A 15,764-nucleotide genomic window follows, 5' to 3' on the forward strand; every position below is an offset into this window, starting at 1 on the left:
CTATTGCAGCTACTGTGCAATAGTACATTCCCCCCCCCATTCCTTCATTTCATCGATAGTATTTTCTTAATTTTATCATGAATTATTTTTTAACAAAAGCAAAAGCACTAAGCCTTTACATTTGAACAGTGCAATACCTACTGAAGTTCCTTTACAAAGAAGTCTGCAGCAGCACTGAACGCCTGTAACTGTAAAAAATATAAATGCACAATACCTGGGGAGGAAGACAAGTCAGCATTCTTCATAGGTGAAAGCCATGTCCTCACCTTCAAAATAAAAGTTTCTGCACTCTTGTATTGCAGTCTCTCTTCTCAGCATTTCCACTTCATGTGACAAAGAAATGGGTTTTCTCCCACACCACCTTTTCAGACACTAAAAACTTTCATACTACTTTTACCATATTTCAACAGGAACTCCCAAGTAAGGTCATGTAAACTGAAACAACTGTGACTTGTATTTTAAATATCAGCCTGTAAGTCTAGCTGCTTGCTTCTTTGTGACTATGTACCTCAGAGGAATGTTACAAGAAAAGACAGCTATGTTTTCTGGAAAATAGTTTATTGAGTGCTTGGGGAATTAAAAACTACAAGGTTTTGCTTGCAGTTGCAGAAGCAAGAAAAAAGTTAAACATAAATTAGTTACCTGATTTGCTACTTATAGTGCTTCTGACACCCTCATTTTAAATCAGTCATTCCCTACTATGGCCTTTATATTAATACCTGGTGCTTAAATTTATGTAGCAGAATATTTAAAGATTAAAAAGTGCCTTACTAATGGCAGTAGGGAAATGATTATGAAAGCTGATGGAGATTTTCAATCTTTTCAACTCTTGACTTCTTAAGCCACAGCTACACCCACTTGATTGTTCTGAAATAATAGGCAACTTTATTCCATACTCCACTGTAGGAATAAGAATTAAGTAATTCAGTTGGTGAGAAAGAAGCCCCACTTCTCCAGAAGCTTTAGATGACTTAAATCAAATAAGGAAAAAAAAAAGAGCCTGACTCGTTACTGCAATTACTCAAAACTACATTTGTTGTGTAGAATTTCCATTCCAAGTATTATTTTCATCTTCTCCATCATCTTGAGTCCTCAGTCTATATATTTTGCCTTCTTTTTTGAAGTCTTCCCCTCGTTTTTCTGTTACTCTTTTCCTGACAGTTTGCCTAGGGTACAAAAGGCAGTGTGTAAGTAGAGCATCCTTCCTTCTCTTATCCCCAAAAATAGGTTTCCTCAGCCCTTTCTTTCCCTGGGGAATGGTACCCAGCTACAAATATGGCATTTAGTAGTCAAACAGAACTTTGGTTCTCCTGGCACTGAGGTGATACATGCCTACTTCATGTGAAATAGCTCTGGTATAAGAGATTTTTCTTCCAACACAAAACCTCAACTCTCTGATCGACTTCAGTTGCTCGTGTTCCTTATGTAACTACACCATAAGAGAACTTTACATCTTCAAAATTTACATTTTGAAAATTTTTATCTTCCAAACAGTATCAGTTCAAGTGAAACCCATATTCATAGTTACAGCTAAATTCTGTGTTCATTACTGGCTGCAAAACTATGTTTTTTTTCTTGCTTTTTTTTTTTTTTCCTACACTGTAGTTGGAAACTGAAGCAAGCAGTAAAGGGCTTGCTTAGTCACACAAGTACAACCAGGATAGCTTAATCAGGGCTGGGATGCAGTTTGCCTGCCCCCACTTTATCCTTCAGCCACACAGAAGGGTGGTTGCCCAAAACTGCAAGGACAGAGCAACAAGTATAAAAGAACAGATATGGTTCAGTTCAATAATATAAGACTGAGACAATTCTAGCAAGTGCTTAGAGACAGCTCCCATAAGCAGCTTTGATTACCTGCTTTGCTCAACGTTGTTAGAGTTTGAGGCATTCGAATGCTCTTGCTGATGGACTGTTCTCACAGTAGATTCTGAGGGGGGTGGACTCGTAAACAGAAAGTTGCTAATAAATCTCCACACTGCGAGGAGGGGATAAAGTATCGTGCCCAAGAACTTCCACAGGTCACCGCCTGAAGCCTGAACAACAGAAGTAGCAGGTCTTCCTGCCTGGATGGGAACACCAAAAGCAAACTTGTCAGGTATTAAAGCTGTACCCATTTAGGCAGAGTATTTCACACGTAATTTAGAAGCAGCTCAACAGACACTAGAAAAGACCACATTTGGTTCCACAATAAACAAATATCTATGTCAATCCCGTTCCTAATTAGTCCAAACAGAAATTATACTAATTTTGCAATATGCCTTAGAGACAGTAAAGAACAGAATTCAAACAAGTTTTATAATGGCTGACCAGAAGCACCTGCCAACCCCAAAGCAACACCTACCGGCAGCAGCACTACAGAAGCACTGGGTGCTAACTCTAACTCCAGTAATTTCTTTCCATAATCTTCTTTGGTAAATTCCCTTCTGGGAAACATTGTCGCCAGAGAAAAATTGCCATAAGCATTACCAACCGTCTGTGAAAACACAAAGAAAACATTTTAGTTAAAACTAACTGCTCACTTTTCACTTTCTACTGCGGAGCTGCCAGCTGAGCACACACTGCCTTACTGCCAAAGAGTTCTTATCAGAATTACAATCATCTTCATATGAATAATAGCAGAACTTTTAATGTCTCTGACAAGTTCCATGCTGCAGCTGTATAAAGGCTGTTGGTGGTTCTGGAGAATGCTGCTAACCAAAACTCACTTCAAATTAACAAAAAGGAAAGCAGCTAACAACGATTCTGCCATGTTCAACTAGTTGCTGCTACATTAATCTGTAATTAGCACGTAGCTGAGAAAATGAAACAGTGATTTACCTGTGCAGCAAACTGCCTCGCTTCTTCCAGCCGTGCTTCAGATGGGAACTGGTTAGTAAAGGAAGATCCATCTGGAAGGCGGAACTGAATCCTGGCTATTGCACTGCAGGACATTCACCATGGTCAGTTGGTTTATTAACAATCACAAACACTCGTGGGGCTTTAGCTTGGCAGTATTCAGGTGTGGAAGGGAGGGGCAGCCATCTTATTTATGGCAGTTCAGATAGCTTATGGATTTGGATTCGCAGTTGATAACCATCTTCTTTATATACCACCATGCATCTCTGCGTTTCACCAGACTCATCAGTATTCAAACAAGATGCTTGTATTAATCACACATAACAATGAATATCAGAAGGAAATATAAACCACACGCATTTTGTGTAGCCTGCATTACTTCTATTGGATTTTTTGGGAGTTATACTATGAGGGCACAGGTATTCACTCTAGCTTGGCAGGTAATGCTATATTCAGCTATCTAACAGGTTACTCCTGCACTGTGCCCTTTCTTCTGGGGTTTTGATTCACAGTGGTTCCGTAACTATTTAAGGCCTCCATAAGCTAGGATATTTTCTGAAACAGTAGCATCAGGCAAGACAGACGCCACGTCTGACTCTAATGCTGATGTGCATAAACAAGCCTTGCTGAATCCAAGCCAGCTGTGCACCCAGAGAAACAGCTGGGTCAGCAGCACATTCTCCACCGTAGTTCTGACACAGCCACCTCATCTAGTTCCCTACCTAGCCCCATCATACCTGGTATTCAAATCAAAGATCAGAAAGCAAATGTATCATTGTCAGGAATGTCTAAAGGATGCAAGTTATCTGAGAACATAACATTAATGGAAATAGCCATGAGTTAATATCACAAAAGAAAGCTAATTTTTATGTCAGTATTCAAACACACCAGCATAGCATCAATTAACAGGTTAGGACATACTATGAAATTTCTTAATGCTTACGCAAAGATTTTTTTAACCTTTCTTCCCATGAGGACACATTTCTGCTTTCTCTAAAACTACTCACCTTCGCTCCTTTTGAGATGCTTCTCTTCTGGCTTCCATTTCAGCCTGTTTAGCCTGAAGAGCTGCAGCTTTTGCAGCTTCTGCTTCTTCCTTTGATTTCGCAAAGCGAGCTGCTCTCTCAGCACGATCCTTAGGAAAGGCCAAACATAAACCTTCATTTTCACTATGCACCTTAACTTAATACTCAAAAAACTCAGTCTGTACTGAGAACCCAACCGCTCTAAGTAAGTGGCACAGAGGAAAGGCAACGGTGCTGCAAAGCTGTATTCACTGTCAAACAGGACTGTCTCTTGTCCCTAGGAAAGATAAAATACACTTTTCACTGAGTTACTTCATCAGATAGCCTTCCATGATTGTGTAACTTCCCAGTGAAGAGAAAGGGAAAAATCTATGACAAGTCACATTGCTGTAGTTCTACATGTTCTAGGCAAAATTTGGAATCAAAGAGGAATTTCAGCTGTGAACTGTTCATATACATAAACACCTATATATACAAACTTAAAAAAAAAAACAAACCTCCATTTTCAAACAATGAAGTATTTCCTGGGCTTCCCTTTCAGATCTCAGTTTGAATTACAATTTTTTAATGTTTAATTATAATTTATCACTGGGCTCAAGCTACATAGAAAAAAAAGCGAATGTATTAATTCTCACAGTCATCATTGTTATGCATATAAAAGTAGAAGCTTCACAGCAAATGCTACTAAAATGCATAAGTTGTCACCATGCAAAGCCACAGAGGTTCCAAACAGAAAAACTGAAGATTTTTCAACATTTTACCAAATGAGAAAATGTATCCTGTTTGTACTATCAGCCCTTGCAAGAAAGAAGCAGCAAGCTGTCATTCCAAATGAAGAAATTACCAATGCAATCTGTTGCCTGATACGCTCTCTAGCTGCCTTCTCTTCTGCTTTCTCTCTGTTCCTTTCCTCTAACATTCGTTTTGTCAGTTCTTCTTCCTGACGTCTTTTGTACTCCAACATTTCTTTACCAGTTTTTCTCCTTTCTATTTCTTTCTTAATTTCCTTCTGAATAAACAAGAGAGACAATAAAAATGAGACCATAAAATTGCCTTGGGTAAGTGGTACAAGACTGAAGTATATTCGTTTAAAAAGCAATTAAGCATTTATTCAAATGTGGGTGTCTAAATAAATACTGCAAGCAGTTCCACATTTTCGCTTTACCTGTTCTTCTTCTTTCCTTTTCTCCTCTCGTCTTTCTTCAAGCTTTTTTGTGATTCTAAATTTAAAATCAAAGGAAAAAAGTCTTAAAATGGCATTATCTACTATTAACATTTTTACTTTTAACGAAGCATTTCCCAGCACAGAAGCATAAAGCACATGAAAGAGAAGAGGAACTGTAACACACTGCTAACAGCTAATGTAAGAGTAATGATTCACTCACGTGTGGCTGTACCATCCATCACAACACAAGGTAGTGATTCAGCACCTAGCCTGCAGCTTTTAATGGTAGTTTTAACATATTCTGTTCTTTTCTGTTCACTAAATAAAGAACCATAGATATTCTTGTTGTTTGACATCTTGTAAGACATACAATAAGCAGTACTATTTGTAAACTATGGTAATAGAAACACTAATCTCAACCTGTTCTCAACTATTTAAGCCATCTGGTTTCTTCTGCACATCACTTCCTAAAATGGAAAACAAACAATATATAGCAAGTACTGATATAGACACACATGTGTTTGTCCCACTGATCCAGACAGGTGCCATAGAATAAGGACCAATGCACAAAATTTGCAATGTATTTTTAAGTCTGGGAAGAGGGCAGGCATGACCAAATGCCACACATGGTCAGACAGGAGGAACTTTTTGTACAGTAGCTGCTGTTATACTTTTTAAAAGAGAAGTGCTATGTACCACATGGCTTTGCCTCCTTTTTTTTCCTGATAGAAAATAAGTTGTACTTTATGGTGCAATTTAAGATTCACTTGTATTTTAAAAATGAATTTTATATCTACATTAACATAGTGACTTTGTCTTTTTAGTACCATACTTTTTAGTCATGGAACTACCATTGCTTACTGGGTCTTGCTACAGTTCATTGATCAAATGAAGAGCAGAATAGTCACAAAATAGAATTCCTCTGCCTTTTGCAATACGCCTGGACTGCAGTCACCAAACAGACAAGAAAATGAGAGGACATCTCTGTAGGAAACCTATTGTAGCATTACTAAACTAGTTTCAATGCTTGCAGTACAGTATTTTAACTCCTTCAAAATCTTTGCAGAAAGCATACGGTCTGAAAGAGACCAAAATAATGACATCATATCAAAGTAATGACAATCTTCTTGATTTTCCAGATGACCTCTTTATCTCAGGGTATGGGAAAAATTAATTAAAAAGCTGATTTTTGTGTTCCTCCTAGTATTAATCTCAGACATCCAAACAAAAATAAGCCCACATGAAACGTCTGCCAGATGACAACAGAATCAGCACCAAAATACTGTAATTCAGCCTGTCTGATAAAAAAAAAACAAAACAGAACTACATCCTGAGAAACAAACAGAATAGAATCACAGAATCACAGAATTGTAGGGGTTGGAAGGGACCTCCAGAGATCATCGAGTCCAACCCCCCTGCCAAAGCAGGTTCCCTACACCAGGTAGCACAGGTAGGCATCCAGGCAGGTCTTGAACATCTCCAGAGAAGGAGACTCCACCACCTCCCTGGGCAGCCTGTTCCAGTGCTGAATACATTAGATAGTCTACAAAGAAGAGTTACCTTTCTACTTTAAGAGCAAGATCATTCACAGGCTGAGCATTGCTCACTTGCTCATCTGAAGACTGAGTTGCTTCCTGGCTTGCCTGACTTGAATTTGCTCCATCTGCAAGCGATTTACAAGAAAATAACGCATGAGAGAAAATTTATATTTCTTCATACAAAAATATCAACCGTTTACTATTAGCCATAACTGGCAGGAACTAGGATATCTCCAGAAGAATCACAGAGTCAATCACAGAATTGCTCAGGTTGGAAAAGACCTTAAAGATCACGGAGTCCAACCACGACCTAACCACACTGCCCCAACAGCCCTGCACTAAGTCATGTCCCTGAGCACCACATCCAAAGGGATTTTAAACACATCCAGGGATGGTGACTCAACCACCTCCCTGGGGAGCCGATCCCAGTGCTTAACAACCCTTTCAGTACAGAAGCTTTTCCTGATATCCAACCTAAACTTATCCTGGAAAAAAAAGAAAGGAGGTCCTGCTATTCAAACTTTTTATTTCCCCCTGCTTGATTTCAGGTTACTAATCCAGAGGAGCCTTTTCAGCTGAATCTTTAACTCTGCTTTTTTTTGTATTACAAACCATGTATTTCTCACATTAGAACAGCACAGAATGACAAGTTCTGCAAGAAGCATCTGCTATGTTCAAGTTTTTCAACAACTCCACTCAATATACAATCTTTTATGTAATATTACATAGCAATTAAGACAGAGAAAATTATTTAAAAGCACATCAGCTAGCATTTGTGTTAACATATTGGCTATTACCGTCAGAAGGTCTTGTTTCAGACACAAGAGGCTCAGGAGAGCCACAAGGACCTGCTGCTGCACACTGAATGTTTTCTGGAGCACCATCGGATGGAGACGAGGGGCACGGAGCAGAGGACTGACATGGATTTTCCAGAGATTGCCCTTTTTCTGCGTGCATCTAAGAAATTGGGGGGAACAAGTGAGAGTATGTTTTCCTCAGGTTCAAACATCAAGGCTACTGAACTGGTTTTGGAGACTTGGTCCTATTTAAAACATAGAACTAAAATTATCCCATGCTGTTGAATCTGACACAACCACATATATAACTTTTTTCTTAATTATAATCTTACACTCACATTCCCAGTGATAAAACCGTGCTTATATTATATATAATATTTTTTTATAAACCCACATCATAAAACAGTATTACAAAATCACATACAAATTACTGAAAGAGTAGTTGGTGTATCATTCAAGTTTAGGCTTCTTGACATGCCTCCTTTCTGTGGGGGTTACACAAGTGATTAAACAATCTGTGAAACAAAAGACAGCACAGCATTTCTGCACAGGACTTTCACACCCATTCAACATTATGTATTGAACTTAAACTTGCTGATTTTGTTGATGGAAGGAGATAAACACAATAATTCATATTTCTCCAAGGACTACGTTAAAGGCCTGTCTTAAGCATGCGAGCACACCTGCCCCAGTCTGAAAGATCCACTTGTCACAAGCATTACCTGTTTCACTTTATGGATTCTGGTAACAAGCTCCTCAGCAGAAACGCTGCCAGCAATTACTTCCAAAGGGATTCCATTGTCCCCTATAAAAAAACTGGATGGAACGCACACTACAGGATCTGCACAGCAGCAGTTAAGGGCAATGCCTGACAACAAATTCATAAAGTAACGTTATAAGGAAAAGAAATCTTTGGTGCTGAATATCTCCACTCAGTATTCTATCTCCACCTGGTAACTAGTTGAATATATCAGGGGAGGAAGAAAAACAAAGCTACCAAATATGCTGGAAAACATCCCATACAACTGATAAGTATTTCACCTTCTCCTTGAAATTGTTTGAGCCAAAGTTTTTTTCTCAGACAGACATACCCAACTACCAATTCCTCTTTGATTTGGAAGACTTCATGTTTGTGCAAGATGACTTCTTACGTAGGTAAGAATGCTTTACAGCACTGTGAAAATCCAAGGACCAAATTCTTTTGCAGCATCAGACAGAATTCCTGAGCTATAAGCAACAACCTACTTAAGGCAGGGGAAGCTTACCTAACCTCATGCCTGTACTTCTGGCAAACCCAACTCAACTATTTGTCCCTCCTCCTCTCTAATTCTGAGCTTCAGATAACAGTTTAGAGGTTTTTTGTTCTTGTTGTTGTTTGTTTCTTAATGCTGATTAGCATTTTAGTTATTAGTTATTCTGTTACATAAAGCTTTGGGTAACTTTCTATTGAGAGAACTGCACAGCACTAACATTAAACAAACTTGCTCACTTTCTTTAAGAACTAACGGTAAGCTGAATATGTAATGATACAATTTAATAACAGCTTATTATTTATTTCTGTGCAGTAAGATAGATTTTTTAATAATATTGTTTATATTTAAGAGCAGCCTTAACTTGTAGAGAGAAATTACCTGTAATCACAACACAGCTAAACTGTTTTCAAAGGATACAAATTTGAGAAAACTGCAGGCAGGCTTCACTGGGAAAAAGAAAAAATCCATGTTGAGGAAGAGCAATCACTTTGCAACAACTTTAGATTAAGCCTTTCATCATAAAAATAACTGTTCTACCACCACACACGGAACTATTTAAATACTTGAGAGAACACTACAAGCAAACTCACATTGCATCTTCTCATTATAATTTTGCATAAGTGTTATCAATCCCTGCTGATCACAGTTGACTGCAGTAGATTATTTATGGAAGCAGTGCTAAGAAGCAATTGAGGAAAGAGACATCTAACCCACTGAGTGCAAACAATGCAGCATGTCTTCTAAATGTCTGCAGAGCCTTTTAAAACAATGCAACTTCTGGAAACGTCAACACACTCTGCTCACTGGAACTGAAGTTCTTATTCTAACAAAACTGAGTAATTTATCCAGAAGCCTCAACGCTTCTGTGCTCTGTGTTACAAAGGAGAGAATTTCTCTGGGGCCTTACAGACCTATCCTACTGAACAAAGGATTGCCTCGAGTGTACTTGCATTTTGATTCCACGTTATTTTTACTTGGCCTTTTTTGCATTTTCTTCTCTTGAAAGAGAACATCCTCAAGCATTCTTTTACTAATGCTGAAACCAGTAGGAAACATGCAAAAAATATTCAGCACAACACTGCAGTACATTTGCAAATTTTCAGTTTTCTCAGATTCCAGCGGCTTCAGCAGTACTGATCTCACTTATGTTCTCAAACACTGCGTTCAGAATACCTCCAGAGCAGGGAGAGGACTTCCCATGCCTCACACTTCCATCATCGTCAGTGAAAGATCGTGCAAGAGACAGAATTAAGAGTTGAATCAAACCTTTTGGTGTCGATTTTAATAGCAACAAAGCCATCGGAGGCAGCTTCGGTCACCTGAGCGTCCTCCCACCTTGCAGCCATCTCAGCAGACTGTTCATCCTCACCTGCAAACACAACATGCATGAAGCTGAACAATCTGCTTCTGACTTCAGCTCTGCTTCAGCTGCTTGAAATTGTTGATGAAAGAGACTCTCTCAATTATTTTCAAATCAGTTAATCTTCTCTTCTTTCCTATAATCTGGAGGTAATTCACTCCAGCTGATTCATCTCGCTAACATGCCAAAAAAAGGCAAATATACCAAAAATCTTTCCAAGACAGCAAGCACATAGCTTGCACACTCATTCAGCTGCATGGCAAGTTAGTCCAGGGAGCAGACGGGACTGGACCACACAGATGGAACAGGGATAAAGGAGCAGGAACTGACGGCAGCCTGGGGATTGGCTTGATTGCATCATCTCATTGCACAACTGCCCATGGGCCGCATTTTCGCGTTACAGGGAGCATGTTTATGCTTTCGTGTCCTGTTTGCTACGCTCTTGTAATCTGCAAGGAGATCCCACAGCAGTTGGAATGAACCACTGCTTCTCCCTGCCTTTGGGTTTGATCTGCTATCCACTGCTTGTCCTTCCTAATAAATTTAAGTACATAGTAGTACTAAGTACAGCAGCTGCTAACGCAGGTAAAACTACACTTTTCATCTCTTATAAATTCAATACACAAGGCTTCAGAATTTGATAATTTGAAAAAAGCCTTGTTCACAGATTTATCACTTTTGTGTTCCAATTCTTGACATGAACAGTAACAGTGGGAATGGACGAAAAGGAGTCAGGAGCACCCAGGAACAGAAGAGCAGCTATGTCAGTAAAGGAAACTGAAGAAGGGCCACAAATTCACAACTGTTATTTTAATCACTTTTGTATTCTGAAGCACCAGTTCAGTGGAAATTTGGGTTAATCAATAAGCTCAGGTGAACGTTAATCAGTTTTCCACAAGTGCACTGGCCTACAAGTATTTGTTTATCTTTAATTTCAATTATTTCCTAGCAGCTTGGAACTGACTGCACTCTCGATGAAGAGTCACATACTGGCTTTCTAGTACAGAAGCCCCTTATTCAACAACAAACTGTTTCATGCCAGTCACTGTTTCACACAGTATCTTTTACTCACGAATGACCAGGAGCGCACCTGCAAAGCCTTGCTCCCTTAAGGTCGGGACAGGTTGCAGTGCTGCTCAGAAGGAAACCAATACAAAACACGCTGCTTTTGGAGAAGTGTTTTCCATCTGTACGTATTGATTTTTCCCTAGAAGCGTTAATCTCTGTTCCTGTCAGCCTATACACCCTGAGTTCACATGCAGGATATTTTTAGGGAACCAAGTGCAGTGGGTGGCCGCAGCTGTTCTGCCCAGTGGTGCAGCCTCTCCCCCCCAACATGCTCGGATGGAGCCGCTGTGCTGCACACACTTTCACATGTGCTCATCCGATTAGGCTACTAAAAATACCTCAAGACTTGCCTAATGGTAACTTTTCCAGACAAACAACTGCTGCAGTTGGCAAAAGAATGCTGAAGGACAAAAACAGGTCAGGTTATTCACCGTGCAGTCTCTAAGAGCTGCGATCCAGGAAGGAAAATGCTGATAAATCACCTTCTGTGAAACTGTACCTCATGAAGCACTTTAGCATAGGAACTACCTACAGAATAGCTACTTGGGTATCTTTTTGTTAATAACCCTCTCCCACTTGGGAGCTCATGTTCATTTATCCCAGTAACTGTATCCTGAAAACAAAATGTGAAAGGCATGGAGAAAGCTGAGAGGCTGCAATCAACATCACTGGCAGAATTCAGATCTCAGCAAAACACCGAGTTATTACAAACTGCCTTGGATCTCTTGTTCCCAAGACCCTCAGATTTCCCACACATAACTTGACTTCACTTAGCAGCAATCTACGAGCTGCACACAACTCTCAGTCACACGTGCCAATCTCTTCACTGTGGTCAGGTCAAGTGAGAGCTCCACACAGGGACAGGTATCCATCACCTCCCACGTGGTTCAGATCACTGAAAAGACTTCATCTGCAATGACTGAGTTCCTGTAAGAGGAATCTATTCAAAACCACCCCAGGTTGCCAAAGGACTTAATTCCCCTGTTCCTCAGTCCTAAAATAAAACCGACAAATCAAAATTTCAAAGCTTGTTCAGCACGCAGCCATCAGGGACAAATGTCTCCCTTACAGAAGGAGCTGGCTGGCTGCTGCTCATCAACCTGCATTTCCTAACTCCTCAGTGAGGGCAAGGATTGCCATTCTGGAAACGACAGCAAGCTGGAATATGGGTCTGCTCACCTCCGCCTCACGTTACTTCAGGTGTTTAACTTGAAAAGGGTTTGGATACAGCTTAGCAGGAAAGCACTAACAAATAACCAGCTGACTGCAAATCGCTCTTTTGTTAAAGAACAAAAAATCCTAAAAATAAAAGTTATAATCAAAGGGCTGTTCCTACAAATGTTTCTAAACAGAAACACAAACACTTTAGCTGGAAGTGCTTTTTTCTCTACCCCACAGCCCCCTCCTTTTGCACTCCTGAAAAGGCACCTCTTAAAACACAGCCTGGTATTTTCAGTATTAGAACACGCCTAATGTCTGGAAAGAAATAATCTTACCCACCCCAACCAGAACAGAGGAGTCATCCAAGGAAGTTTCATGTGGAAACAAACTATTAACTTAAGATTAAATATCTCAAAAACATTAAAGGAGTCTTCTCACCATGCAGGATGGAAAGCCATCTACAGAACTCTACCAAGAAGATAGCAGAGACATCCATGAGATAGGCCAGTGCATGTAAGATCCCAACTAGAACTATGCTAGGAAGGTTTAAAACTACACTACGAAGTCCATGAACAGAAATGCTGGAAAAAAAAAAGCTGGTTGAACAACACGCAACTTCAGCTGCAAACACTGCCTCATTGTTCAGCTAAGCAGCCACATTACAGCTTGCCTGTAGGAAATAGAGTCAGAGGGAATAATCCAGTTCTTCATTCCAGGTGCTTGTCCAGAGAAGCAGCAAACTGGAAGAGACGGACAGGCAGATGGTAGTAGGAACCAAACAAATAGCAATGAACCAAGCAGACTTCAATTATTTTCGTCAAGACTGAATCTAGTAGCTAGCTATCCTTCACAGTGCTTGTACTACAATCACAGTTGATTTGTATTTACTATTTATCATTTTTCCATTTAATTGATGTTTTGTCCCCCATAGATCACTGAGCAAAGTGTACAAAGCACCTCCAAGGAACACTTCTGAAAGCACCTCTTCCTGCTCAGGCAGCTGAATTAGGAACGCTTGTCCTATGGGCCAGTCTGCAGCAGGAAGATTCAACATCACCACCACGCAAGTGTTACAGTATCAAAGCAAGGCTACATCCCTGCAGTCACACACTTATCCCCAGCCTGAGTCACGGGTTCTGAACGCGACTAAAAATCTTTAAGAATGTGAGACATTCGAGAAATCAAACAGAACACGTCTAACCCAGGAGATGTGGAGCATCGCAGAGCAGCTGCCTTCCTCCTGCTTACCACCTGGCTTTGCACGTAGTTACATACAACCCGTCGGTAACGTCAGTTCTGAAAGCAAACACGCTGAAGAATGCTTAAGGAAAAGGCAGAGAAACGAACACAACTAATAACGGCGAGTTAAAAGCCGTTCGGCACAGATGCCATCACGTTATCAGGGCTTTCAGACGCCGCCCGGAAGCTCGCAGCCCGCGTCCCCAGTCGGGCTGACGGCGCTCCGCAGCACGGCGAGCAGCACGGGACAGCCGCACTGCAGCGGCTCCTCCTCTCTCCTCTGCACCGAGACAGCGCGAGTTCACTTCCTCCAACGTGTCGGTTACGCGACTAACGGCACGGAGAGCCCGAAAGGGAAAGCTCGCGGATCGAGCGCGGCGCTCCACGCGATCAGCGGCGCCCCGCGCTGCCCGGCCCGGAGGCACGGCGCGCCGCCACGGCCCGCGCTGACACAGCACGGATGAGCGCCCGCCACGGGGCACAGCGCAGCTGGCGGAGGAGCGGCCGAGGAGAGGAGCGCGCGGGGCCGCGGACACGCCGGGCCGGGCTCGTCCCGCGCTTCGGTTCGGTTCGGCGGCCCCGTGCCGACGGCACCGGACCGGACCAGCCCCGCCCGCCGCTCGCGGCCCGCAGGGCAGGGCAGGGCAGGGCCCGGCCGCCGCGGGCGTCGTGTCAGCGCAGGGGAGGCCGAGACCCGGCGCTCGGCGCCGCCGCCCCGCTCCGGCCGGCCGTACCTGACACAAACACGACGAAGACCGAACTCCGCTGCTTGGCGGCGGCGATGGCGGCCGGGATGGAGCCCCCGAACCACATCATGGTGACCGCCGGGCTCCGGAGCCGCGACAGCCGCCGTGCGCATGCGCCGCTACCTCCGTTCTGCTGCGCCGACCTCTCGTCACGCGCCTGCGCCGGGGGCCCGAGCCCCGCCTTCTGATTGGTGCCCGCCCTGGGTCGCGCGCTCGATGGCGGCAGATTCGCCTCGCTCTGTAGGGACGATGGGCGCCATGTTTGGCGCTTCGCGCGTCCCCTTCGGGCGGTTTGTACGCTCTGTCCCGGCGCTCGAGGCGGCTCTGAAGCTTTTCTGCTCTGTGGCTGCCGCAGGAAAAAGGGCCTGCGCACACGTGGTGTGTGGTGCGGGGCTGTGCGGGCAGAGAGATGCAGCTCAACCGGGAAGGCCAAGGGTGCGGGAGGGGGAACTGACAGAAAGCGGTGCTCAGTGTGTGGAAAAGAACCGAGCGAGGCTCGCTGTGAGAAGGCGAGCGCAGCCGAGCCGTGAGGGAGCAGCGGTGCTCAGGGACGTGCCTTGGAAAGCGCGATTTTCTACAGTTCCTACACAGACAAAACAGAATTTTGTTGATGCATACCAAGGGAAGGGCCTGCAGATCATCTGGTAAGGGTTACATCTGGATATCAACAGGAATTACTGATGTTATGTTCTCAAGTAGGTACAACTTAACAGGTCTAACTGTCTAACCACAGGGTCGCCGAGCTGCTGCAGTTGCGACTATGCTGCTGTTAATCTGAGAGCTCCTGGAGCAACGGCCGTGAGAAGCTGCAAACACCGGGAGCATTTGTAGTGCAGGACAGGGATCAGGCTGGGCTGGTTGCACAGTGAAGGACCCCAGAGGGCAGAAAGCTGCACGTGGATTAAGGTACCTTCCAGAGCTTTGCTCTAAAAAGATTTTAATGGGTTCTCTCATGTCCAAACAGCTTCCCAAGTTGCTTATGTATGTAATGTTGCGTAAGGTGTAAGGAAGCTTTGCAGCCCACCTCCAGAGCATTTGCTGCTGCAAGTCTAAGACTTCTGAGAACATACAGTGCTAAATTTGATTGAAATTCCATCTGTCACTCTTGTGGAAATTTTAGCCAGTATCAGATAAGCACACAAAATTGAATTTGGCAATCAATATGGAAGATAATGCAAGAAAGCTGTTTACATTTTAGGACATTGGTGATTCACACCTTCCCTCTCAAAAAACTCAACAAATCAGTTCAGATTCAGTTGGATTGTAAAGGAAAACATTTTCACGAGTGAATTTCTTTTAATTGCACTGTTACTGAATTCTAATCAATGGTCCATTAACAAATTAAAGTATCAGTTCCAGTTTAAAAGGATTTGAATTAACATAGAGACAAGCTGTGGTGTTTCCTAGAGTCTGTAAATCAGTGCTGTGGATTATCCTAGCATTATTCCAGTGCTGTTTCTTACAGTAACTAGTTTGGAAACTGTACAAACAGCAAGGCTGTGCTGCATACCAATTTATCCAACTAATATTACGACCACTGCAAGGAAGAGTTACAAGGTAGGTGTTAGAAAGGTCTT

At 42.5% G+C, this 15,764-nt stretch overlaps 1 protein-coding gene across 1 annotated transcript; it reads right to left on the reverse strand.

The window, feature by feature from the left end:
* Positions 1–539: 539 nt before the first annotated feature.
* On the reverse strand, positions 540–14,329 carry UBXN4 (UBX domain protein 4). The gene is made up of 13 exons (XM_048953443.1): positions 14,176–14,329; positions 9,880–9,982; positions 9,031–9,059; positions 8,083–8,201; positions 7,361–7,520; positions 6,586–6,688; positions 5,026–5,080; positions 4,705–4,869; positions 3,843–3,970; positions 2,818–2,920; positions 2,342–2,473; positions 1,855–2,063; positions 540–1,166 (listed from the first exon to the last, which is right to left on the reverse strand). Exons 1-13 carry the CDS (start codon positions 14,255–14,257, stop codon positions 1,028–1,030), a joined length of 1,527 nt encoding a protein of 508 aa, XP_048809400.1. The 5' UTR covers positions 14,258–14,329; the 3' UTR covers positions 540–1,027.
* Between the last annotated feature and the right edge of the window lie 1,435 nt (positions 14,330–15,764).

This window comes from Lagopus muta, chromosome 8 (genome assembly GCF_023343835.1).
Source record: "Lagopus muta isolate bLagMut1 chromosome 8, bLagMut1 primary, whole genome shotgun sequence".
Classification (NCBI taxonomy): Eukaryota; Metazoa; Chordata; class Aves; order Galliformes; family Phasianidae; genus Lagopus; species Lagopus muta.